Genomic DNA, 12361 nt, shown 5'->3' with positions numbered 1-12361 from the left:
TTCGGTCTGTAACAATTTTTCTACAATAGTTTTGGTAATCAGTATATAACCCCCTCTAAAACACAGATTATTATTAAAGCTCCTATATAATTATATTTATTTTTAACTTTTTTTATGTTTCCTTACCCATCTTTCCTCCCTATGCTCTGGGCTGGATGACAATAGTAGGTAGCCACCAATTTAAATATTCATCTGAAGTAAAGCAGGAAAGGCAGGTTTTGATTCACTGGAGCACATCTATCATAAATCCGGCTTTGTCTGTCTGTTTTTTGGGGCTTTTTGGCTGCTGGTTGGATGTTACTTAGCAGTTTTTACTTATTAAGGCGTTTGGTCTTAAATTTGTAAATTTGCGCCTTTGTAAAACAAAAGTCACAAAAAGTCTCCAAAACTCGCAATCAGTTCTAAGCTAATTTCTAAGCCTGTTTCGGGGCATCCATAGATTTGTGCCAAAATTTGTGAAAGTTGCAACTTTCACATCTGGATACAGGTGATAACTCAGGGAACACTGCAGAGAACTAGACAAAGGTGAACTTTGAAGGGAGACAGTTTTTTCTTGCAAATGAGCATATGCACCATGAAAAGTCTCAAAAATTAAAGGAAAAGGTAAGTCACAAGTTTGATACATGTGTCCTTCTACTTCTACGTGAATGGTGTAAAAACAAGGAAAAAAGGTAGAATCGATTCTCTAATTCTACCCTAAAAATAATTGTATTATACATTGTATGGCACAATTGATGGTGCCCATTAAAAATATTACTCAAAACAACTATCTTGACATCAAAATTGGAAGAAGGACAATAAAACAAAAAAAATTAAGATTCACATGTCAAAACGAGAAGAAGAAAAATTATGAAAAGAATTCAAGGTGGACGTTTCAGTCCAAAAAACAAGGTCCACTTGTTGACTGCAAATACTGGACTGACGAGAACCATGTGAAGCGTGCCTACTGCATTACATTATGTAGTGAGTTCCGGAGTGGTACTGGACTCGACTTTATCAGAGGTCAGGAAAGTAACGCACTATTATAAAGTGATTTTGGTTCTCATGGTCCTCGGTGAAATTTGTTAGATAAAATATAACCGTGTGAAACCAGCTTTGCTATACTGTATGTCAAAATGAAAAGCTAAACCAAGACTTGTCATGTTACTTTTATAAATTTATTTTATGGAGAACCATAGAATATTTTGCTTGTCACTTTCTTAGATGTATTGTCACCAGGAATCCAAAAATAAGAATGAAAACTAATAAAAGTGATAAGGAAGCAACGCTCTTCCAAATAGGGGTGTTTTTGTGTTTTTTGGTTAGTCTTGTGGCCTTACATGACATAACGGATTGATCGAAATTCCGACAATGGCAAAACCTTTTGCGTGTCCTGTCTTCCTCTTGCTGCCTCCTGCGTAACTCTGCGGTGGACAATGCTTGTGGAGTGGATGAGCTCCGCTCCTTCTGAACTTGACTTCCTTTATTAGACTTGTCAGATCTGGGTATTTTGCCTTGTTCTTTGTTTCGGTACGGTAGGGCGTCCTGTTGTTTACATGGAATAGTAGAATAATCTAAATTCTGACTTTGTGTCTTATTGCCTGTTTGTGGCCCGTTTCGGGATGGTGTGGTTGACGTTGCTCGTGGAATAGGTGAAGCATGCTTCGTCTGGACTTGACATTTGGTAGTAGACTTGCAGGAGTTAGTTGTGTTGCCTTGTTCTTTGTATCTTTGTATTCTTTGAGTGGTTATGGCCTCATGTGCTTTACATGGTATCCGTGAACAGTGATCTAATTTCCCACAAAGGCATAGACCCATTTGTTTCCTGTTGAGCATATTCACAATTTCATTGATACTTCTTCTTTCTGGTGAAGCTGGTGTCTTGCTTAGTGAAGGACATTCATAAACACTTTTGGCCTTTTGAGCCTCTTCCAATCCAGTCTTCACATGTTCTTCCTTCAAACTTGTAACAGAATCCTCAACAGGCCAAGCTTGAGATCCAGGCTGGACGTCTTCTCCGTTTGCCACAACTGGATGCCCACAAATTTCCATTGGGGAAATAAAATTTCCACTCATGAATATTTCAGAACTAGCAACAGGTTGAGGTCCAAGTATATGTCCCTTATCTTTTGGTACAGTTTCTATAGGCTTGTTTTCTTTGTCTATGTTTACATTGTAACATTCTACAGGAAACAAGATAACAATAGATAACTATGATGATGAAAACTGTTATTGTACTTACATAATGTACAACATTATTATACACTGTTTAAAGGTATATTAATGTGGTAGTGCTGTAGGGGAAATTTTTAGAATTTTATCCATAGCTTTTAGATTTTTATAATTACTTTATTTCATAATATGTTTTAATTATTATAATAGTATACACTTTAATGCAGGGGATACATGGTTGAGGACGTCTGAAAAGGTCTAAAGTTGGCGTTCCATAGTGGTCCAAGCCGTAGACAAAACATGTGGTTTCTATTGCACTTTTTAGACGTGATTTTCATGTGGTTGGCATAGTGCTAGCCAATTGTTTAAATTGCATTCACTATAGATCTGCAATTCCAAAACATGTGGCCAAAGCCTTAAAGGGAACCTGTCACCAGGAATGTTATTTCTAGCTGCTGACAAGTTCCAATAGCCTTTGCTTTGCTGATTTTAAAAATGTCTTTCTTAACATTCTGATGACATTTCAGTCATTTATAATAGTTTAGTTTAAATTACCTGGCTCCCTGTCAGAAACATGTGGTGAGTCCCAGGGGAGGTGCAGCTGCAGCAGTCTATGTGCATGCATATCTCCTCATGCATTCATCCACTAGTCCACAGCATCCCCCTGCTCAATTCACATGACAAGTGGGGGAGATGGATGAGGGTGGAGGAGAGGAGACTGACACAGGCACACACAGGCTGCAGCTGCACCTTCTCCCCTGGGACTCACCACATGCTGCTGGCAGGGAGCCAGGTAAAATAAAATAAGCTATTATAAACCTGTCATTAGCTACAAATGACACAATGGCCCAGATATATCATTATGTCTGCGCCAGTTTTTTGTCCATCTTTGCAAATGTATTTATTAAAATGTTTGAGCCACTTTTGTGTCGCGCTGCATTTTGTCCAACATTTTAGAAATCTGTGTACCTTAAGGGGCCTCAACAAAATTGTGTCACACGTTGTATAATGAAAGTGTGCCAAAAAGAAAAAAGGCGTGTCCACACTTTCCATAGCAGGACCAATTGCCCCAGAGAATTGAACACCTTGCGCCATTTTTGGATTATCTGGCACAACCTGCACGTGAATGATACAAACTGCACAAAGGCACTTTGGACCACTTTTGGTATATTTGGGCCAATGTCTTTTCTTCTGTCCCAGAGGATAACAGGGACAGGTATGTTCACATATGGGTGCACCGGTTAGCCTCAGCATCATGTGGTGAAGGCCAATAAACATTTACTCTACCTGGTGAGTTATTGACTTGTTTTCCATACTTTTTGGTCAATTCAAGAAGCAAATATTTTCTGGCAATTGCAAAAGAGTCATCAGATTCAGGATGTTCATAACTTTTCTCCATCACACATCCTACAAAACAAGAAGCATTATTATTTACCATGTGATTATACACTATGCATTAAAGGAGTTTTCCAGGAATCTTGTGAAAACCCCAGGGGGCTGTATGGCTTATTTCCCTGCTCCAGCTCCCAGTTCCAGCATTGTGTTGGTTTCCCAGTCTTGGTGGCCTCCCGTGATGGAGAAGATGTGGAAGGGACTGAAAGGCCAACTCAATTCCTGTGACCAAGATAAAGGTGCTGAAGGCCAATAGACAGTTGCTAAACAGGAACCAGTAGATGGACTAGGGTATGGTTTTTTAGTTACCTATGTCTCAGCCCCCAGGGGACATTCCTAGAAACCCCTTTAAGAACATGTAGTGAGGACCATTGGTACACTTGATTCAATGTAATACTTTAGACATAGGTGCTTTACCTCTGTGTTCTGAATGTAATTACAGGGGCTGCAGCCATAGCAGCTGCTATGAGGCCCGCAGTGTAAGGGGGCTCCCAGCATCTAGGGTATTGGTTTTGCATATGTTGGATGTGTGTATATGCTACATGTCTGTGTATATGCTTTATGGGTGTGTATGGTACAATTTGCAGTCCTTAACCGCTTCACATCATTTACTCAGATATTTCTTATATCTTATACTATCACTTCTCTGCTAGGAACACAACAGTTTTTTCTCATGCAGATGTTTTTAGATACACAAGATGGTGGTTACTTTTATTGTGGGAATCGCTGCTAGTTTTCCTCATATGATGCACCATGATCTTGCCTGAAGTCAGCTACGTGCTATGTGGTCCTCTGAAGAAGACGATTATTCCAGCTGATGATGATGTCTGTGTAATGGATTAGCTCACATTGTAGAAAACCTGCTAAAAAAAAAAAAAAGTATCATTTTGGATTATGAGGTGGACAACGGCCTCCGTTATAGGATGTTTGAACCCAGTTCGATGACTAAGGTTCCCTCAAGTTAGTGGTCAATTGTCATTCAGCTGTTCACAGAAAGAGGCAAGAAGGTTTGGCAGAGCTCAAACTACAATTATCAGTAGAAAAAGGATGGTTGGATCCAGCACTCGTAGGGTTTGATTTAAAATTGCATTTTCTTTATTGAGTCCATATCATGCAAATATCAAAAAATAACACACAAGCCATAAAAACATGAGCTAGAGTGCTCCCTGTTAAAAAAACATTAGGGGGGAAACGGCAGACCTACGCGTTTCGGACAAATATTGGCATGTTGTCCTTAGTCATGGTCTATCTGCCATAATGCACAACCTTGTTTTATATTGGGAAAAAGGAGGTGTGATGTTGAACAGGTGAGTGAGGACATGCGCAGACTGAGGGGAATATCGATCCATTGTTTTTTGAGGAGTGAGAGGATATTATATATGGAATGCAAATTTAGTAGAAATAAAGTGTATCCGATCTATTATTAAGACCGCTGGGGTAGCGGGTGTCTAGTTTGAGGATCCAATGAATTTCCCTATTCCTGAGCTTGTGGATCCTGTCTCCTCCCCTTGACGGTATCGTAACCCTTTCTATAGCTGCAACCTGTAAGGTAGATATGTTGCCCTGGTGTATTTCTAAGAAATGTTTAGATAAACACGATTTATTTTTAATAATGTTTGTATTGGTAGCATCTCGGATATGTTCTGCTAGTCTAATTTTTAAGGGGCGTATAGTACTGCCAACATATTGAACCTGACATTCTACACAGGTAGCTAAGTAAATTATGAAATTGGTATTACAATTAGTAAGTGTGAGGATGTCATGTTTTTCTTTGTTAAAGCATGATGAAAACTCTTTTGTTGGAATCATATATTTACATGCATTGCATCTGTTATGCAGATAGACCATGACTAAGGACAACATGCCAGTATTTGTCTGAAACGCGTAGGTCTGCCGTTTCCCCCCTAATGTTTTTTTAACAGGGAGCACTCTAGCTCATGTTTTCATGGCTTGTGTGTTATTTTTTGATATTTGCATGATATGGACTCAATAAAGAAAATGCAATTTTAAATCAAACCCTACGAGTGCTGGATCCAACCATCCTTTTTCTACATCATATACCTGATACGGCACAGGACTTCACTACAACTCAAGATCCGAGCACCGTTCACATTCAAGTTGTGGATACCGCATGAAAAGAGGTGACGCATATGCAAGCAAGAGGTGAGCTGGATATTTACCCAAAATCTATTGTTTCTACAATTATCAGTATGTTGATTAGATTATTATGAATAAAAGAAATATTAATATACTATCTGGTAATCTGGTAGACTTAGATAGTATTAACAAATTAAGGCCCAGTGTAATACAACAGCCAGACCTTCTGCCATAAATACATAATGATGTGGGCTTCAGCATATACAGTATATAAACCAAATGGTTGACAAAAGATGTATGTCCAAGTATGAAAGGAGAAGCTGGAAAGGGAAGGGTGCGGGGAACAAAAATCCTATAACATAAACATCAATGTCAGTATTCTCTGCCTTGAACCTTTGCTACTTTTGATCGAGCAGACTGAGGACTTTCTCCAGGGATATCTATAATATGTGAGGATGTTGAGGCTGAAGATTGGATATTCCTTGTAGTCGAGTCTCCAGTCTTGCCTAAGGCTAACCTTTCAGAAAGCTGGTGGTGGCTCGGCCAACTGTCTCTAGTTGTAGCACACGCCTAGCAGTTAGAAGGAGTAGATGTACTCAGACATTGCAGTAACTGTCCTTCTATTTGTAATGTGTATAATAATGCCACAAATACATAGCTCTGTCCAAATTGTATTTGGCTGGAAGGAGAAGGCTGAGGTCAAAGTCAACGAATGGAATTTAAAAAGTCATCGGATTGGAAAATTAAAGCTCTGACCACTATTAAGATACAGGAAGTCCCCAACTTAAAGTGTTGCTGATCGGTCGGCGTCTTGGTGAGCGTGGCACTCGGTAATCTCCGTCAGCTCCATAGAGATGACTGGAGCAGAACGGTCATGCACCATTCATCGTGGCGAGCGACTAGGAGTCCGACTTGGTAACTTGGACCCCATCAGACCCCTTTTTTCCGTGATCTGTGGGGGTCTCATCCCTGAGACTACCACTGACCAGCAAGTTAGGCCCTATCCTGCAGATAAGGCCTAACTTGTTTGGTGGGAAAACCCCTTTAAGAATACCCAACTTACAGATGTTACAGACCTCTGTGACCATTGTGATCTCTGGTGAAGCTCTCTGGATGCTGGTCATTTACTGAAATTTAGTCCCGGACTGCAATAAGTCAATATAAGAGTTACCAAAGGTGTCTAAAATGAAGCTTTATTGTTAGTCATTGTTCACATGATAACCAAAAATTATGAAAATCCAATTGTCCAGTGACAAAAAAAATTCATGAGTTAGACTTATATAAAATATCTGTTCTGACTTACATACAAATTAAAACGTAAAGGAAAACTACCATCAAAATTAGGCATGATAAACCACTAACACTTACTCATAGATCCAGACACCAGGTAATCTTATATTTCATATCCTTCTTCCTTCTAAAATCAACTTTTAAAATGTTGGTATGTAACCTGGGGACTGCCTATATATGAAAAAATTAACAGCACTAATAGTAAACGCTGAAGCCAAAATAGACACAATGGGGGTCATTTACTAAGGGCCCGATTCGCGTTTTCCCGACGTGCTACCCGAATATTTCCGATTTGCGCCGATTTCCCCTGAATTGCCCCGGGATTTTGGCGCACGCGATCGGATTGTGGTGCATCGGCGCTGGCATGCACGCGACGGAAATCGGGGGGCGTGGCCGAACGAAAACCCGACGGATTCGGAAAAGGTTATTATTTGTATAAGGAAGGCAGCTAGGGTCTTTTTTTTATTAGTAAAGGGAGGCTGGGGCTTTTTATTAGTTAAGGGAGGCCTCTAGGGCCTTTTAATTAGTAAAGGGAGGCCTCTAGGGCCTTTTAATTAAGAAAGGGGGGCCTCTAGGGCCTTTTAATTAGGAAAGGGGGGCCTCTAGGGCCTTTTAATTAGTAAAGGGAGGCCGCTAGGGGCTCTTAATTAGTAAAGGGAGTCCGCTAGGGGCTCTTAATTAGTAAAGGGAGGCCGCTAGAGGTTTTTATTAGTAAAGGGAGGCCGCTAGGGGTTTTTTATTAGTAAAGGGAGGGCGCTAGGGGTTTTTTATTAGTAAAGGGAGGCAGCTAGGGGCTTTTTATTAGTAAAGGGAAGCCGCTTTGACGGTTTTTTATTAGTAAAGGGAGGGCGCTAGGGGTTTTTTATTAGTAAAGGGAGGCCTTTTATGACTGTTTTAGTGTCATTTTGTGCTATTTTGGTTGGTGGTGTGCCCCAGGATTCTCTAAGTATAAAAAGTGTGCCGCGGCTCAAAAAAGGTTGAAAATCACTGTACTAGGCATTCTCTACTCCATAGAGAGAACTGTGAAGCTGAAGACTAGCTGCATAGTCCTCTGTATATCTCACTTCACATACCTCTATGATCCATGCAGGGAGGAACTAGAAGCCAATCTATGATAGGTAAGTTTATAAGCAGTCTATGAGAAGGTACAATGGAGAACAGTCTGGATGAGATGGTGTATAGAACCAATCCCTGTAATAAAAGGGACATGGGGGAGCAATATTTGCAAAAAGGTGAGCAGCAGTTTGTCAGAGAGTTTGGGGCATGTTATGAGGAGCAGGAGGAGACCAAAGAGCACTTTCCGATTAAGGGGCTAGTGTTTGTCTATTTCCGTTTCAGTCACATATAGTGATCATGACAACACTGGAGTAACCCACTGGCCACCAGTTATGACTGAGTTACTCTTTTTATATACTGACATAAGCTACTTCACTACAGTAAGTCACCGGGAACTGACCTTTCACTACCCTAGGCCACCAGGGATATTTACACCCCCATGGTGTCAGACATTAATCCTGAGACTGCCCTTGATCAACAAGGTTGTTGAGCGTATAATCTTGTATTCTCTGGACCCCAATTATTTCACAGACAGTATATAAGAACTAACATTATACCTTTCGCTACCCTAGGCCACCAGGGGTACCTACACCACCATGATGTCAGACACTAACCTTGATCACCAGGGTTGCTGAGCTTATATTCTTGTATTCTTTAGACCCCTAATTATTTCACAATACAGTATACAAGAAGTGACATTAGACCTTTTGCTACCCTAGGCCACCAGGGATACCTACACCACCATGATGTCAGACATTCACCCTAACACTTCCTTTTATTACCAGGGTTGCTGAGCTTATATTCTTATATGCTCTAGACCCCAATTATTTCACAATATATAAGAACTAACATTAGGCCTTTCACTACCCTAGGCCACCAGGGGTACCTACACCACCATGATGTCAGACATTAACCCTAACACTTCCCTTGATCACCAGGGTTGCTGAGCTTATATTCTTGTATTCTGTAGACCCCAATTATTTGACATTATGTAGCAGTATTTATGTTCCTATTTAGGATTGCCCGGTTGAAAAGGAACAGGAGCCAGGTCAGTAACTTCCCATTTACTGGATGCTAGGCTTTACCTACTTGTAGTGAATAGGCACTTCTGCACATTAGTGCCATCACTGAGGTAATATTTTAGTGTGATGCAGTTTAGTTGCAAATGTATCTACCTGTCATCTGGGAGTTCTGAAACATAAATTACCCCCTCAAGGATAACATTAGGAATTACAAATGAGAGCGTCGTACATGTGAGTTCCCTTGAAGCATACATAAATGTACTATCATAAAGGTTCTCGCTGATTGATTTTCTGCCAGACTAAATGTGATTTATTTAACGTTCCCATCTGATAAGTGGGTTGTCATACAGGGGAAAAAAAACGGAAAAATATGGTAACGGTAACGGTGTCATTTATCTTTATAGTCAGTGTGTCATTTGAAATAATTTATACCAATAGAAAGTGCATCATGGAGAGACAGACTGCAATCTTAAATCACAGACGCGGCGTATTTAGCTACTACACTGTCAGCGCAGAGCCTGCAGCCTAATATATAGTCCAGTTCTCATATACATAGATATAGCAGAGAGGAATCTGTCAGCTGTGGCATAGATGAGTTTGTCAGGCAGCACCTCATATTTTGATATCATCATATAACATCACCTTACATCAGGATCACAAAATGACCACATGTACCATGGGAGACCAGTACTGCAATGGTTTTTAGCATTACCTATACCACTAAAATCAGTTGAAGTCTGATTATAACCGTATAGGAAGATGTGTGCAACTTGCAATGCTATTCTTCCCAATAAAATGAGGGACACATAGAGGACCACATTACAAGTCAGCCGGTTCTTCTGGGTTTTGCTGTCACTCTGTGTTCCAGAACGGTTCTCAACAGTATCGTAGCCATAGAGGTCACAGTTGGACCCATAATCCAAAAAGGAGCACATCATTATACAACACAATGGGGCAAATTTACTTACCCAGTTTGGGTGGTCCGACGAAGATGAAGTCCGGCGCGATTCACAAAGCTCGTGCGCTCAAGTTCCTGCATCCGTCGCTTCCCCGCTGAGGTCCACCGGAGTTCACCGTCTTCTTCCCGGTGCTTGTAAGTGCGTGTCTTGCGACACAATTTGAAATGTTAAATCTTGACCGTAGTCCGAATCCGTCGGGTTGTCCGACGGCCCGCCCCCCGATTTGTGTCGCGTGCAAGCCGGCGCTGATGTGCCAAAATCCGATCTTGTGCATCAAAATTCCCTGTTAAATGTGGCGGAAATAGTCGGGAAACCCCACGAAAATGCGCTCCACGGACCCTTAGTAAATGAGCCCCATTAATTAACTTTGCTGTCTCATTATTTAAGATTGGAAATGCTTCATCCGTAGGGTACATTCACAAAATGTATATACAGCTGCGCGCTGGATAGGAGGAGGAATGAGCGCTGCTTACCCCTCCCCTCTCCATAGAGAAGCGAGTGGCCGGTGCTGTAACCCGGTGAAATATAGGACATGTGCGGTGCGACAACATGTGCAACATGTGATAGATCTTGCTCTATCTTTGGCCATAAGAACGTCCATGCGGCGCTATTTCCTATGCAGCACGCTGAGGTGCACTTGCCCGTTCTATGGGAACAGGCTACATTCATGTGAATGACCGTTTTTGGGTCGTAAATCCGGTCACAACTTTGGGGCCGGGTATACGTCCCCAGAGGCGGATATGGTCGCGGGGCTCGGTATGGTAAGTACAACATGTGCTCACTGTTCCACTGTTCCGGTGCTCGTGGCTGCCAGGATTCAGTTCCGGTGCTTTGTTGCGCTCAGCCCTGCACCATGGAGCCCTGCTTCCAATGGTCCACTTGTTACTTAAGAAGGGGATGCCACAGGGAAGGTGGGGGGTCTACAGAGAGGTTGCACGCTGTTTATATAATGAGTTAGCGGTGAGCTCACAGAACCCCTAAAGCTCTGTTGTGCATGGTCACGGTACAGTGAGCACACAATGTCCCACAGAACCGTGACCAAGCCCTGAGGGCCAAAGGGTCTGTGTTGCAACGTGGGCGTTCAGCTCCTATGGAGATGGGAGGGGTTAGGAGATGGGAGGAGTGAGGAGATGGGAGGAGTAAGAGCTCACCCCCTCCCATCTCCACCAAGCCAAAATAGGCCCAAAACTTTACCGTTTGTGGCCAGTTCCGGATGGTGACATCCCACTGGCCTCCCACTCACCTTCACTGTATCCAACACAGGAGCAAAGCTCATAAGAATGTATTATTTTACTGCCAAGTCCTTTTTCTTTTTTCGGTTTTTACAAGTTTTTATAGAGTTTAACCCTCCCGAGCAATGACTTCCAGATGGCGGCCGGCGAACTTCATGATACATTGTTTGTTTTTATGTTAAACACTGAGGTCTCCATTCCTGGTCAACAAATCCACTTCATTCCTTCCCAGGTCCAATCATTTCATTTCATACAAAAGTACAAAATTACAAAAGTAATTTTTCCAGGTTCCAGGTCCAAGATATGTCAGATCCCTGGAAGTAACATAAAATAACATTTTACATGCCATATGTCTATAATAAACATTTCACTGCAGTCAACATTAGATTTTCATTGACTTTATGTTTTAATTAATATTAAGATCTGGAAATAATAAACTCTCAGGCGTGCGGTTACTCTTAGTTCATAACGGCTCATTACATTCCTTTAAAAAAAAATGGAGAAATTATTTCTTGTCTATGGGCTGTGTCTGGTATTGCACTTAAGTGAATGGGCAAGAGTGGAATACTGCTTCTGGGATAAAAATGGACAAAAAAAGCAAAATATTAAGCTCTCTGGGGGACACTTGGTTCCGTCCCATTGAACGGGAAGTGATGATTTCAGCATGTAACATCTGTGTTAGTGTTCATCTGCGCCATATCCATTAGTGACTCTGTTATTTAAAGAGGACCTGTCACCCAATTTATCGTCACTAGGAGCTGCTTACTAATGTAAGCAGCTCCTAGTGCTTGATCAAATGCCGCAGTGTTAGAGTGATAGCGTTACCGGAAACCTCCGGTAACGCTATCAAACACTGCGGCGGGGTACAATGTAAGGGGGCGGGGTTGGGGCGGGGTTGGGGCGTGGCTAGGGGCGGTGACTGCCGCCTAGCGCGCGGCAGTCTCTGCCGGCCTATGGAGCTAGCGGGGCGGTCCGGGGAAGAGGCAGCGCCACGGACCGCCCCTTCATGAATACATCGGACAGCTTTGCGAGCTGTCCGATGATTACGCTATACCCTGCCGCAGTGTTAGATAGCGTTACCGGAGGTTTCCGGTAACGCTATCACTCTAACACTGCGGCGTTTGTTCAAGCACTAGGAGCTGCTTACTTTAGTAAGCAGCTC

General features: G+C 42.0%; 1 protein-coding gene across 5 annotated transcripts; it reads right to left on the bottom strand.

The window, feature by feature from the left end:
- Positions 1 to 1135: 1135 nt before the first annotated feature.
- LOC140133965 (uncharacterized) lies at positions 1136 to 6229 on the bottom strand. Of its 5 annotated transcripts, none has more exons than XM_072154639.1 (4): positions 6158 to 6229; positions 4253 to 4406; positions 3439 to 3558; positions 1136 to 2162 (listed from the first exon to the last, which is right to left on the bottom strand). In XM_072154639.1, exons 2-4 carry the CDS (start codon positions 4296 to 4298, stop codon positions 1192 to 1194), a joined length of 1137 nt encoding a protein of 378 aa, XP_072010740.1. In that variant the 5' UTR covers positions 4299 to 4406; positions 6158 to 6229; the 3' UTR covers positions 1136 to 1191. The 5 variants fall into 5 exon arrangements, with proteins under 5 accessions (XP_072010740.1, XP_072010742.1, XP_072010738.1 ...); XM_072154641.1 differs by having other exon boundaries at positions 4307 to 4406; positions 6034 to 6204; XM_072154637.1 differs by having other exon boundaries at positions 6034 to 6203.
- Positions 6230 to 12361: the final 6132 nt, after the last annotated feature.

This window comes from Engystomops pustulosus, chromosome 5, assembly GCF_040894005.1.
Source record: "Engystomops pustulosus chromosome 5, aEngPut4.maternal, whole genome shotgun sequence".
Lineage (NCBI taxonomy): Eukaryota > Metazoa > Chordata > Amphibia > Anura > Leptodactylidae > Engystomops > Engystomops pustulosus.
The sequence above is the reverse complement of the archived record's forward strand: the minus strand, read 5'-3'. Positions and strand labels throughout refer to the sequence as shown.

Bases quoted from the DNA above. Each gene is read 5' to 3' on its own strand.
- LOC140133965 (XM_072154639.1), bottom strand. From the start codon at position 4,298: ATGGTGCATCATATGAGGAAAACTAGCAGCGATTCCCACAATAAAA. The intron at 3,559-4,252 runs GTAACCACCATC...CTTGTTTTGTAG, and splicing joins CAGCGATTCCCACAATAAAA to GATGTGTGATGGAGAAAAGT. The intron at 2,163-3,438 runs GTAGAGTAAATG...TGTTTCCTGTAG, and splicing joins ACAAGTCAATAACTCACCAG to AATGTTACAATGTAAACATA.